The 14,766-nt window shown below is 33.2% G+C and overlaps 1 protein-coding gene across 1 annotated transcript in view; it reads right to left on the bottom strand.

The window, feature by feature from the left end:
• Positions 1 to 6,102: 6,102 nt before the first annotated feature.
• LOC136378285 (sodium channel protein type 9 subunit alpha) overlaps positions 6,103 to 14,766 on the bottom strand; it is a 161,128-nt gene continuing 152,464 nt past the window's right edge. Inside the window, exons 25-27 of the mRNA XM_066345008.1 lie at positions 12,828 to 12,932; positions 11,938 to 12,208; positions 6,103 to 10,654 (exon numbers count right to left, since the gene is read on the bottom strand). Coding sequence (XP_066201105.1) covers positions 9,465 to 10,654; positions 11,938 to 12,208; positions 12,828 to 12,932 — 1,566 coding nt within the window. The 3' untranslated portion in view covers positions 6,103 to 9,464. The remainder of the gene's footprint in view (positions 10,655 to 11,937; positions 12,209 to 12,827; positions 12,933 to 14,766) is intronic.

Below are 14,766 nucleotides of genomic sequence, written 5' to 3' on the forward strand. Positions count from 1 at the left end.
TGGTAGAATTCACTTGTGAAGCCATCAGGCCTAGGACTTTTATTTGTTGGGAGTTTTTTAATAACAGTTTCGATCTCATTTGGTGTAATCGGTCTGTTTAGGTTTTCTGATTCTTCCAGATTGATTTTTGGGAGATTGTATGTTTCAAGAAATTTGTCCATTCAATCTAGGTTGTCTAGTTTTTTGGCATACAGTTGTTCATAATATTTTCTTACAGTATTTTGTATTTCTGTTGTGTCAGTTGTTATTTCTCCACTCTCATTTCTAATTTTATTTATTTGAGTCCTCTCTCTTTTTTTCTTGATGAGTCTAGTTCATTGATTTTGTTTACATTTTCAAAGAACCAGCTCCTAGTTTCATTGATCCTCTGTATTGTTTCTTTAGCCTCTATGTCATTTATTTCTCCTCTGATCTTTATTATTTCCTTCCTTCTACTACATTTGGGCTTTACTTGCTGTTCTTTTTCTAGTTCTTTTAGATGCAAGGTTAAGTTGTTTATTTGGCTTTTTCTAGCTTCTTAAAATGTGCCTGTAGTGGCATGAGCTTCCCTGTCAGTACTGCTTTTGTGTCCCATAAATTTTGAGTTGTTGTATGCTCATTATCATTCGTTTCTAGAATTTTTTTATTTCTTCTTTGATCTCATTCTTAATCCATTTGTTATTTAACAACCTGCTATTTAGTTTCCACGTGTTTGAGAATTTTTGGTTTTTCTATTGTGGTTGAATTCCAGTTTAATGCCATTATGATCAGAGAAAGTGCTTGATATGATTTCAATCTTCTTAAATTTGTTGAGACCACTTTTGTGCCCTAACATATGGTCTATCCTAGAGAATGTACCATAAGCACTTGAAAAGAATGTATATTCTGCTGCTTTAGGATGAAAGTTCTAAAGATATCTATTAAATCCAATTGATCTAGTGTGTTCTTTAAGTCTGCTGTTTCTTTGTTAATTTTTTCTTGAGGATCAATCTAGTGATGTTAGTGGGGTATTGAAATCCCCTACTTATATAATATTGCTATTGATCTTGCCCTTTATATCCATCAAAGTCTGCTTTATATATTTAGGTACTCCTCTATTAGGTGCATATTTATAATAGTTATATCTTCCTATTGGATTGCTCCCTTTATCACTATATAGTGGCCTTCTTTATCTCTTAACTATATCCTTTGTTTTAAAGTCCATTTTGTCTGATATAAGTATTGCTACCCCAGCTTTTTTTTTTTCATTCCATTTGCATGAAATGTTTTTTCCTAATCTTTTACTTTCAGTCTATGTGCATCTTTTGTTTTAAGGTGTGTCTCTTGTAGACAGCATATGTATAGGTCCTGTTTTCTTATCCATGCAGCTACCCTATGTCTTTTAATTGGATTATTTAATCCATTTACATTTAAGGTTATTATTGAGATGTCGTTGTTTATTGCCATTTTATTCTTTAATGCTGTATTTCTCCTTTTCTATATTCTTTTCCCATTTTGATCTGTTTACAACAGGCCCCTGCAGAATTGGTTTGGTTGTAATGAATTCCTTGAGAATTTTTTTGTCTAGGAAGCTTTTTATTTCTCCTTCAATTTTAAACGATAGCTTGCTGGATAAAGTTGTCTTGGTTGTAGGCTCTTGTTCTGCATTACTTTGAATATTTCTTGCCATTTCCTTCTGGCCTCAAGTGTTTCTGTTAAGAAGTCTGATGTCATCCTTATGGGGCACCTTTGTAGGTGATAGCCTTTTTTTCTCTAGCAGCTTTTAATATTTTTTCTTTATCACTTACCTTTGGTATTTTAATTATGATGTGTCTTGGTGTAGGTTTCTTTGGGTTTCTCCTTAATGGAGTTCTCTGTGCTTCTTGAACTTGTGAGAGTTTCTTCTGCATTAATTTAGGGAAGTTTTCAGCTATGATATGATTGAACAAAGTCTCTTTCCCTTGTTCTTTCTTTTCTTCTTCAGGAACCCCTATGATGCAGATGTTATTTCTCTTCATGTTGTCACAGAGCTCTCTAAGAGTTTCCTCAGATTTTTTGAGTCTCTTTTTTTTTCTTCTCTGCTTTCATGCCTTCATTCAACTTGTCCTCCAACTCGTTGATTCAATCTTCAGCTTCATCCATCCTGTTTTTAATTCCTTCCATTGTGGTCTTCATTTCTGATATTGCATTTGTCATCTCTGACTGATTCTTTTTTAATATTTCAATATCCTTTTTTATACTTGCTATTTCTTTTTTTAGATGTTTGTAATGACCATCCATTGTTGTTCTAAGATCACTAAGCATCCTTACAATCATTATTTTGAACTCGGCATCAGGAAACTTGGCTATTTCCATATCACTCAGTTCATTTCCTGGAGGTTTCTCTTGTGGTTTCATTTCGATTGCACTTCTCTGTCTTCTCATTATGTCTGTGTATTTGGGTGTTTTGTTTGTAAAGCTGGTTGAGTCTAGGCTTGGTGTTGTCTGCCTCCAGTTTTCAATTGTGTTATTTCTAGGTCTTCTTGGGTTGGCATCAGCTATTATTTGTAATCCACTTTCGAATTTGGGCTGCTTGGAAGTCTTGATTTGTTTGTTTTCTTAACAGGTGATTGTCTTGTTTACTGATCTCAGCAGGGGGCTTATTTGAAACTATCCAGGAATGCAGTGGGTGTAACCTGAGAATCTGAAGGCCTCTTCCACCAACTAATCTCTCTGGGGGCAGGGTGTTTTCTCAGCTTTAGCAGGGGGAGGTGAATCTCATATTTCCATGGAGACCTGAGTTACTGACCCTCCTCCCCACTTCTTTTCAGCTGTGTCTTGTTGCACTGATTGGAGCTGGAGAGATGTATGGAGATCTGTGACCCAGAAGCACTTTAGTCTTTTGTTCTATGGAAGGATCAGCCCCTCCCCCAGCTATGGCCACCTCCACACTGGATGAGTCAGCTTCTCAGGTTGTCCCCTGCATTCCTCTGCCCCTCACCTTCTGTCTTTCTCTCTCTCCCCTCTTTCTTTTTGGAAGACAAGCTGGCCTTTTCAAAATACCTCATTCTCTGTTCACCAGGCAAGTGGCTATGAGCAGTATTTTCAGCTCTTTTCCTTGGAGTGAGAGCCCTTCTGGACTCTCAGCCTCCCCCCCCCCCCCCGTTCCTGTAAGCAGGGGAGATTCAGGCACTCTCTACCAGGTTTGTTGTGGCTTCCTCTTTGCTCCTTCGTTTTTGAGAGCAGTTTTTGTAGTCCAGAGTTGGTTTTTCACTCTGATTGTTCCTAAATTAGTTTGTAATCCAGTTCAGTGGTGTGAGCTGGAAGTCTCTGTGTCTGCCTACTCTGCTGCCATCTTCAGATCCTCCAACCCTGTTGTCTTCACTGAACTTCAGACCCTTTTATTAAATTGGCTTTAAGACTTCTTTACTTTGGTCCATAGTACCTCATACTGAACACATTTAAAACTAACCTTCCTCACTGTTTATACTTACCTCTAGATAAGCTCTTCTTCCTCATGTTTTCATGATACCATATAAAAATATAGCATAGTACTATTATCATTGGCTGATTCTTTCAGGACACTGTAGATGCTCAATAGAATTTTATTGAATTTATAAATGAATCCTAGATTGAGAGGTACTTCAGAAAATGCATAATAGATTGTTGCTCTTTAAAATTACTATTTATGTACTTTGGAACTAGTCAGGGCTGTCTCTAATAGATTGCATCGTTTAAGTTCACAGTCACATTGTTAGTTACAGAAAAATGTAAACTCATATTACATAATATAATATTACTGTGTATATGTTTGTATATTTACATCTGACAATCCTTAAAGGCATATGATTAGGTATTGCACTTTGAAAAACAGAACTTAGATTTCTTTAAGTGCTTCCAATGCCACATCTAATTTGCTTTATTGATTTTATAAAAAAAAAAGAGATTAGTTTTGAAGATTTTAGTTCCCAAGATAGCAAAAACAGGGTAGGAAATATTATTCTCTTACTCTAAGAAGAAATAACTGGACAAGAAGAAATGCTAATATGGAAAAAATGCCAAAGGCTGCCATTTTAAGCTGCCAACTGATTCCTCAGCTTTGTGTAGATCAAAGTGTTTTGTTTTTCTATATAAGCATTGGCTTCTTTAGACCACATTAATTATGCCCCTTCTAGCTCTAAGCATGAGAATTGGTGAATTTAAACTTTATTCCTAAGGAAAACTATTAAAATACTTTTGCCTGAAAATATGCACTTCTTCCTGCAATCATTCTTCCGATTTCTGCTATAGGCTGTGACTGAGTCACAAAGCTCAAAGAAATGGCTTCTCTTGTTCTCCCTGGCTCCTTCCCAGATCCCTTTCTGATCATAAGCTAGCTCTAAGTGGTATTCTGGCTGAGGTGTGCAGGAGACAGACCCATTTGTATTTAAAGTAAATGAATGATGTATACTGCTTTAGAAATAAACATTTCTTTTTATTGCAAGAGTTAGGGCAAAATTAGATGACTCTAAGTCTTTTATCAATCTTTGTTCAGAATTTAGGGTCAAAATGAGATGATTAGGGTAAGGTAAGTATATAATTGTAATTAAATTACAGAAAAACTGAAGCAAAGAGGAATTCTTTCCCCACTGGTTTTCTCCCACTCTTATCAAAACTGATTTTATTGAGAGTACCAAATAGAACCAATATATCAAGATGTGCTGAATTGTTTAGAGAGATTACAAGAGAATTCTGTCTTTACTTGTCTCTTAAAGGTTGTCAAAATGAGGTTTTGATATATAGAACTTTGGTTGTTGTGAGCTTCATGGGATTCTTTAGGAAAAATAATATTTTCTTTAGAGTTCTGGTATCTATTTCTCATCCATAAAATTTTATTACAAAATTAGTTCTTAATTTCCAATATTGAGAACATCAAGGTTAATGATAATGTCCTAGCTTCAAAGAGAACCACATATTTTTATTTGAATTACATATTTTTTTCTCTTTAAGTCTTTGGCCTGAACTGTCAAAAGTGAAATGATTATTCTAGATCTTTTTTTTTTTTAAATCACTCATTTATAGGAAAGAGAAATAAAATAGCTACTAGGAACCAAATATTAGTTCCTGAGTAATTTATTTTTTGGCAAAACAGCTAATAAACTATTGAATTGGATGACTAGGATACTTCTGGAATTATAAAAATTTGCAGTAGAAGAATATGCATAAACTCAAGTCTTAAGTTACGACCAAAAATTATAACATATACATGACTCATAATGAATGATGAAAACAATATAATATTACTCTCTGATATTTAGAATCATTTGTGTATTGTTACTTTTGTCTCCTCCTCAAATAAGAGATTTGGATTATTTATTTAGCTAAATAAAGGAATTATAACTTCAAATTTTTTCATAGCATAAGCTAATCCTTTGTAAATAAGCATGTTACTCAATTTTAGTATGTTGCTTGAGATCACAATTATCAAAAATAGCTTAATTTTGAAATATTTTGATGTATCAATAATGTCATATCACAAAATGTTCAGTATGTATCAAAAAGAGGCATGAGACTCTTTGGGGTAACATATTTACACAAAGCCATATAACATAGGGAAAATACTGTTATTATTTAACATTTATGGAGAATGCATTGTGCTCCTTTATGACTGAGAGGTAGCTTGGGTTCATATTTTTCGTGGCAAATTGACTGCCACACTTAAATCTATTACTAATATAAACACTTTATTCTGTGTTGTTGGATAGTGTTCCAATGGTTTCATGTGGATTTTCTCATTCTGTACTTATGACCATCTCTGTATGTTACTACACTCACACAAATACATACTGTCAGTGCACGACTAAATGTTTATGTATTTTCACTTCCTATCTCAATTTTTTTTCCTTTGGCACAAACTCTGTCATGGATTTCTATGAATTGCTTTGGAACTCTGTTTTTTTTTTGTCCCGCGTTTCTTTTATTTTGGAAGCCTTCTTATGGGGGCATTTAAAATAGGCCTTCTTCAATTTTTTAAAAAAAGCAATCAGTAGCTGCAACTTGTTTCAGGATGCACTGAATTTATCTCCTTAAAGGTTATTCACAGAAACAGAAAATACATGTAAACATGATTTTATTTTTCTGATGACTTTTATTTATAGATTCTATTACAGTGTATAAGTCTCAAATATAACTACAATATAACTGATGACAAGCTCAAACTCAAATCTGAGCATTCATAGATGTATAAAATTTGTAAAGACTTCTATGTAAACAGCATTATTATATTTATGGCTATTCATTTATTTTTGTGAAGCAATTCTTGTTTTCTTCAAGAACATAACAAACCACAGATATTTTAAAAAATTGGTGGCCTCTATACATAGGTTCTAAACCCATTACATGGCCATTCTAACTTAGCTGGCCCTTATTTCACTATTTTCATTAACATTTCCCCAAAATTTCTATTTAGAACTGCTTTATTTACATACGCAGTTTTCTTAACTCTTTTTAATAAAGCTATCAAAATTCTATAAAATCATGCCGAACATCTTGGGTTGAGGTTTAACAATCAGCATTTTAGAATCAGCCCACAAGTCACTTAGATCTTTTGCAAACAATGTAACAATCAAAATATCCAAATTATATGTATAGATTAGTGTTCAAATCTGTTTGCTTCCATTTTATTCTAATTTAAATTTCCAGTGTAACTACCATTCTGCATCCTGAGGTGAAATGAGTTCTGTGATCACGTAATTTAAATATTAGTATGTCAATAACTTCTGGAGGGTAGCATCTCACAAGCAGTAACCTACATGAAAAGAGGTCTAATTTTTCTTCAAGCTTACTTTTAGTTCCAAATATTTTGCCTAATTGATAAAAAGTAAAAACTAGACATTCCTGGGAATACATATATATATGGACAAATACTAAGTATGTTATATTTTTAAAAAAATTATAGTTGCATGTAATAGGAGGAAAAGCAACTTTATATCTTTTTTGAAATGCTAACAAGAAACCATGTGGAGGAATCAGTTCCTAATATATTTTGTTTTACATAAAAATCAGAAAATGTAAAAACATTAATAGTAAATCACACATAAACCTGCCCATCATACATCTTTTCATAATATAATCTATAAATATGCAAAATGCAGGTATATTTATATGTGTTTAAAATAACCAGGATAGATTTAATTCAAATTTAAGGTGATATTAATTTCTTTATTTAATGTATTAAAAATATTATAAATGTAATATATTTTGTATAGTTTCCTAATTAAATTGTCAAAATGTATTTTCAACATGCTTAGCAGTTATGTGATGAAATGCTCTACAGAGTTTAGGAAAACACTGCATGGTATCTTTCATATTAAATTGAAAAATGGCTCAAATAATCAAAGATAAATGGTTGAACACAGATATAAAGAATCTTTGGCCCTAGATTTAATTTTATATATACCTAAAGACAAATGTCTACAAGGGATGATCACTCTCATGGATCTCTCATAGATGTTGTGAAATATATCACAATGAAAATATTTTCTAGCTGGGAAGTTCTGTGTTAATGTCTTTGCTTCTGTCTGACTTTCTCATATCTGTTTCCTAGTCTCTCCTTTCTGTCTCTCATTCTCTCTGCATACCTTTTCAACTCTATAGGTATGTTTAAATCTCCTTTATTTATTTATTTTTTAAATATTTTACTTATTCATTTTGAGAGAGAGAAGAAAGAGAGAGAGAGAGAGAAGGGGGAAGAGAAGAAAACATCAACGCCCATATATACCTTGACCAGGGTTTCAAACCTGTGACCGCAGCATTCCACGTCGATGCTTTATCCACTGCGCCACCACAGGTCAGGCTCTCTTTTATTTGTAACTAGCCAGAACAACACAAAATGCAATTAAGGACTTATTTTAGAAATATAATTCATGTTCTTTTTAACTTAAAAAAGCAAATGAATGAAATATCTACTAGATGTTTTCTTTAAAAACTCCCACAAAATCTAAATAAAACTTTCTCCCTCTATAACTTAATTGTTGCCTGTGCATGTATAACTTAATAGGAGAGAGACCTCATATAAACTGAAATAAACTAAAGAAAAGACCTGAAAGAAACTGATGCAAAACTGCCATGGCCATTCTTTTCAAGCCACTATTAAGAATTTTTTAAAAAGTAGATTTGTAATCTTTGGTAGAAGAACAACAACTAAAGCAAAATGATTACATGTTTGGTGAATTATAAGCACCAGGTACTTTACTGATTGATGCATAATATTTCTCATAGTTGTGTAACTTTAAGGAGAAAGTGACATCCTCCTTATTCTTAAATGAAAGAATAGTGGTCTAAAAGAATTGTACAAATTAGGAAAATGAATTAGTGACAAGAGAGCAAGTTTTCAAGAATCTCAGTTAAATGCTTTTTCATTCATACTAAATAAAAGTCTGAGTGTCTTCTATGAGTTGAAAGCTTGCCATACACATTTAGGATGGTATACAGGTGATACAGTGAATTCTGTGCCCAAGTCATGATCTGCTCAGACATGTACAATGGTATAAAACAGCTCATATCAGGAAGTATTTCATTGAAGGGAAATATCAACTCTGTTTAGTGCTAAAGGATGACTAAACAATACTGCATGAGAAAGCAGAAAAATGTGACAAAAGAGATTAAAACTTGGGTTGTTATTGGTATTTTAGGGCAACAGAGTCTAGTGTTAGATTATAAATGATAGTAAAGTCTTCAGTACATTCCTTTTTTCAATTATCTTCTTTTTGTTTCTTTTGAGGAATATGATATATATTTAGAATAACTTTTCATGTTCTATGATTGTATGAACTAAGAAGGATATAAAAAAGACAGGCTATAAAGCACACTACTCTAAAAGTAAATCTTAATTTTGGTTGCTACATGAGTAAAGATAAATGAAAAGTAATTTTGGAAATGAATAGCCTACATATGTTTTTAAATTTATAGCATATTGTAAGCACATGTAAATTGGTTCTGATGGAATGCAGTAATTTTAAACACCTCAAAATATAGAATGGATATGAGAGTTTTGTTCCCTAACTCCAAAATGTTTTAACTAAGTATTCACTACTTATCTCCACTATTTCTTTCAGGGCATTTTATGGCAAAACCAAGGGAAAATACTTTTGTAGATACCCAAATGATAGATATGTAGGTGTGTTTGTATTTGCATGGGAAACATGAATGTTTACAATTCTGTGAAAAGATGACAAGGCAGACAGGTGTGAACATTTTCTACATGGTCTTGTGATTTATTAAAAGCAAATAAAATTAAATTGCTTTTGTTTGCTGTAATCAATAATCCCTATAGAGGTACTCTTATCATTCTTACAGAATCATTTACCAGTGCAAAAATAGCCGATTGCTAATGCTGCCCACCTACCTTAGGGAATCACGGCTAGTGACTGCACTGACTGAGAATATTTCAATAAATAGTTTTGGCATAAACCACCTTAAAGGAGTCTTATTGTTACAAGTATATCACCTTCCTAGGCTGTAAACAGTTTATTAAATATGAAGCTCTATTATGTGCTTTCCTTTCCATCTTTTCCTTTGTCTTCTTTTTCTGTTTCGTCTTTTTCATATTTGTCTTTGTCTGGTTTTGTTACACTATCATACGAAGGCGGAGGGATGGTAGACGGGGTTGCATCTGCCTTTTCTATACTTGAGTTCTCATTAATGTTACCATAAACCATATCTTCTTTATGGCGCAAATAATCAACTCTGTCTCCATCTTTTAGGTATATACTTGATATATTTTTGACATTTTGCCTTAAGCGGTGATGTCTGTAGGCACGCTGAATGACAGTAGCAGACACATCTTCTTGCTTTCGTTTTAGTGTAGTTGTGATGGGTTCATAGGACACTTTAGAAGGATTTGCTGCCATGAACCTTTCTTCCATCTGTGAACGAAGAGAGTCCATCTCTCCACCTTCACCCAAAACACGCTTTGTAAAAGCAAATAAAATATCAAGACAATGAATCCGGTCGCCATTGACCATGGGCAGATCCATGGCAATGAGCTGGACTTTGTTTGGTTTTGCTATGAGAAGAGGAGGATCCAGGGCAGCTGCAAAATCAGAGAGTTTTCTGTATTCTATAAACTGGGTGGCATCAGGATCAAACTTCTCCCAAACCTCGTAGAACATCTCAAAGTCATCCTCAGTCAGGGGTTCGGTACTTTCTTCAGTCGCAACACTGAAGTTCTCCAGGATGACAGCAATGTACATGTTCACCACAACCAGAAATGAGATGATGATGTAACTGACAAAATAGACTATTCCAACAGATGGGATTCCACAGTCTCCCTTAACTGAGCTTCCGGGGTGATCTTTCTCAGGGTCGCAGTCTGGAGGTCCACTATTAAGAATAGGTGCTAACAATCCGTCCCAGCCGGCAGAGGTGGTAATCTGGAACAGGCAGATCATGCTGTTGCCAAAGGTTTCAAAGTTGAACATGTCATTAATTCCAGCTTCCTTTTTAACATAGGCAAAGTTGGACATTCCAAAGATGGCGTAGATGAACATGACCAGGAAGAGCAGGAGGCCGATGTTAAACAGCGCAGGAAGGGACATCATCAGAGCAAAGAGCAGCGTGCGGATCCCCTTGGCCCCTTTGATCAGACGTAGGATTCGGCCAATCCTGGCAAGACGGATCACTCGGAACAGGGTAGGTGATACAAAATATTTTTCTATCAGTTCAGCCAGAAACATACCTGGTGAGGAAGAAAGGAATAAAAAAGAAATATTTAAATTTCCATGTAACAGAAATTTTGGCTCTAAATACTATAGTTTTATTTGCCAGCTTATCTCTTATGATTTCAGGACTGGCATTTTATTGAAAGATATTTCATAAAGGATTGAACAATCCCAAGGGAAAATGATTAGACTTACCTCTATGACATTTTTCCTCCTTCACTAAGTCTGTGGACATTGGTTATTTTTCCTCCATTAATTTATTTTAATTATAAAAATAATACCTACTCATGTAGAAAATTCAAGCAATAGGATAAAATGCAAATATATATATATATATTTGCATCAGCTGAAATATCACCAACCATAACTTTGTTTATACTTTGTTAAGTGTCACTCCAGGCAGTTTTCCATGCAAGTACATGTTTACCTACGTACACATATGAATGTAATCATGTTACATAAACATTGTTCTGTAATCTATTTTAGTCACTATGTCATAAAAATATTTCCATACAAATGACAACTACGTAATTTCTATAGTTGTAAAATGTTCTGTAAAAATAACCACATAGTGAAGAATTTTATGTTGTTTCCAAATTATGATCTCCACAATCTCTTCCTGTCTAAAATTTATAATTCTAAAATAAATGTAATCCTAAAATACCTAACAAGGCATTTACAAATAATGAAAAAAAACAAAAGAATATAAGAACTGCTATGGTAATGAAGAGGGAAAAAAGTATAAAACAGAGTACTTTGATTCATTGACATGACTGGAGTTAGTTGAGAAATGATTGTATTTTATAGATTTACCAAGTCTGAAGCCATAAGACATAAAGATGACATTTCTTGAGACCATTACTTTGAATTCAGGAAGAATTTTTATAAAGAGTTACCAATATTATGGCTATTAATATTATCATTAATCCAAGGTCAGTTCTCACAGGGGCTAAAACTGGAAGTGACTTGAGATTCTCTGTTGGTCTCCTAGGACATACTTACATATAGACACAGTTGTTACCATTGTGAAGGATAATCCTGGAGATCAAATACTGGATCTAGAGGTATTATGTGCTTCCAACAAATACACAACTTGAAGTTTTGAGGGCTGTAATGTGAACTCAGGAATTCTGACATAACGTTTTTGTTTTATATAATTTTTTTTAAGGTTCCTTCATTCTTTCATTTTTCTAACTTACTCAAAAGTAAATTTATATTAAAAAATTCAGAAACTTCTCTGACCATGTGAATAAAATTTAGTTTTATTCAAAATGAAAATCTGATTACTAAATGGTCTTACCGACAATGGAGATAATCACAATCACAAAATCAAAAACGTTCCAGCCCACAGTGAAGTAGTAGTGTCTGAGGGAGAACAGTTTCAGCACACATTCTCCAGTGAACAGGACAATAAAAATCACATTTATCCAATATAAGACGTCAGTCATCTTTGTACTTTGTTCCTCTTTTTCTACCATCATGGTTACCATGTTGAGGCAGATAAGAACCATTATGGAGATATCAAAAACTTGGTTTGTTACTAGGTCAAATACAAATCCTTGGATTTTGTTCTGCAAATACACAAGAATAGTAGGGCATAGATGGTAAATTTTGCAGGTAGTGTCCACTGATCATTACATTAGTAAAAAAAAAAAATTAAGTATCTGTCTTCAAAACTTGCATAAATTATCCCTGGTCATTGGTTTGTGCTAATTTCTACAACAAATATTATTAATGAGTAAAATCAAAGTCAGAAACAATAAAACTTTTTGTTGTCTTTCAATATATCAGACCAGTATTCAATTAGCCTTCTATACCAACACTGACTTTTAAGTTTATCCACCCTAGTATGTTGTATTCAAATATACATTTATTTTGATATTCTACAGGCCATTGTAGTAATAAGTTGTGTGGCTAATGTGAAAGTAAATGCACATATAATTATTTTTCATTTTTAAAGAAAAATAAAGAATAATATTAAGATCTGATACAGTGTTCAAAATATTAAGTTTTATAAGGACATATTCGAACTATTAGCAATTTGTTTTAATTTTTCAAAATTAATTAAAATATTGATGTTTAAGAAATATTTGTACATTAATGGTCATTAAAATAATTTGAAAATTTACATGCTAAAGGTATATATATATATATATATATATATATATATATATATATATATATATTTACCCCTGGCCGAGGTATTGGCTTTTGTGGTTTCTTAGACCCCAGTTTTTTCATTGCATTATAGTATTTCTTCTGTTCTTCTGTCATAAAGATGTCTTGACCTCCTAGGTAAAAAGGAAAGAAAGAAAGAAATCTAGTTAAAACCAGAATAATTTCCTAGATTTTACTTCAGATTATTAACCAAGTTTAAAAATATATTAATATAGAAATGAAATGCATTTTATTATGTGCAATGTAGCTATAAATAAAACCAGTCTTAAATTATTACTTTTGTGTAGGCACATGACTGTCCATACTTAATGTGAAGTGCTTATATAAAGTATGTGTATTACATATAAAAATTATTGACTCAACTTTATTTTGGTGAGGCAACTTGTGTTATGTTAAGCTTAGTGTTGGTATTTCATTTCTTCTGCTACTTGCATTACCAGGCATTTTATTGCTAAATAATGAACATATTAGGAAGGGTTATAAGAAATTAAAGTGGTGACTATGTTTTTTGATGATTTAGCTAATAGTTTGGACTCTTATGAAGTGTAGGGGACAAAAAGAGTAGTAAAAATAGCATTAGATTTATATTCATTTGTATTCATTTAAAAATGTAACAGTGTGCTGGTTACCAGCGGCAGGGGATGGGGGGAGATATAGGAGGGGATGGGGGGATAAATGGTGATGGACAGAGTATTGACTTAGGGTAGTGAACACATAATGCAATGTACAGATGTATACCTGAAACCTGTATAACTTTGTTAAACTGTATCACCAAATAAATTCAACACAAGAAAAGGAGCCAGAATACAAAGGCTTTGTATTTCACTTATGCTGATTGACCAGAATAGGCAGATCGTAGAGACAGAAAGCTAATAAGAAGCTGTAGAGAAAGAGGAGTGAGGAGTAACTGCTTAATGAATATGGGTTTTCATTTGGGGGGGATAAAAATTTTCCACAATTAGATTGTGGCAATGGTTATGAAACCCTGTGAATGTACTAAATGCCACTAAATTAAATGTTTTAAAATGATTAAAATAGTAAATTTTGTTATGTGTATGTTACCACAATATAAAAGGTTGTATGAAAACAATACTACATTCTATTAATAGAGAAAAAACATATAATAAAAGGATGGAACACACACTGAAGTACTTTCTAGTTGAATACACAATCTTTAAGATTTAACAGAAAAAAAGAAATATTAACATCTATATACAGTTTTTGATCCTTTTCGCACTGCAAAAGCCTAAATTCCACAGAGGGCCTAGAAGATTTACCTATTCATTAAGGTCATCTAATTTCTTTAAAGTACCTCAAATTATTACAGTTTCATGCATGTTCTACATTGATCTGTGATATCAGCTTTTTGGTTATGGCATAGATTAGTATATATAATCCATATCATTAGAATTTGTTTGGGGGGATTCAGTTCTGACGTCCTTACCGGTAGGGTCCTGGAGTTAAAGATGATCTGGTTTGGTTTCTCTTTAGTTTTCCTGGATTAGATAATATTCAGCTTCTAGTTATATTGTATTTCTAAAAATTTATCAAATGCCTAAAGATGACCAGACACCCCTTTCTGTCATAGAGTTTTTTAAATTCACCTTTCCTCTAATTGATAAGAGGTCTTTATGTAATTTTGGTCTGATCTACTGATGGTAGGCATGAGAGAGAGTCTTCGTGCCAATGTCAGGAGAAGCCCAGATTGTTTATTGCTTACTGATGGGGGCTGGCATGTCAATAACTTAACAAAAGAAGCTAGGAAAACAATGAAGAGAGAATTCTGAATTAGAGGTAAAAGTCAAAGTACAGAGTTTATCTTCCCTTGATGATATATATCCTGGTTGTCAGTATAATGAAGGGTGGCATAAAACCAAGGGAGATTAGATAATGCTCCAAGAGTCAAAAGAGGAATCTCAGGGGAGTGCCTCATTAGCAATATTAAACAAAT

The sequence above is a fragment of the Saccopteryx leptura genome, chromosome 7 (assembly GCF_036850995.1).
Source record: "Saccopteryx leptura isolate mSacLep1 chromosome 7, mSacLep1_pri_phased_curated, whole genome shotgun sequence".
Classification (NCBI taxonomy): domain Eukaryota; kingdom Metazoa; phylum Chordata; class Mammalia; order Chiroptera; family Emballonuridae; genus Saccopteryx; species Saccopteryx leptura.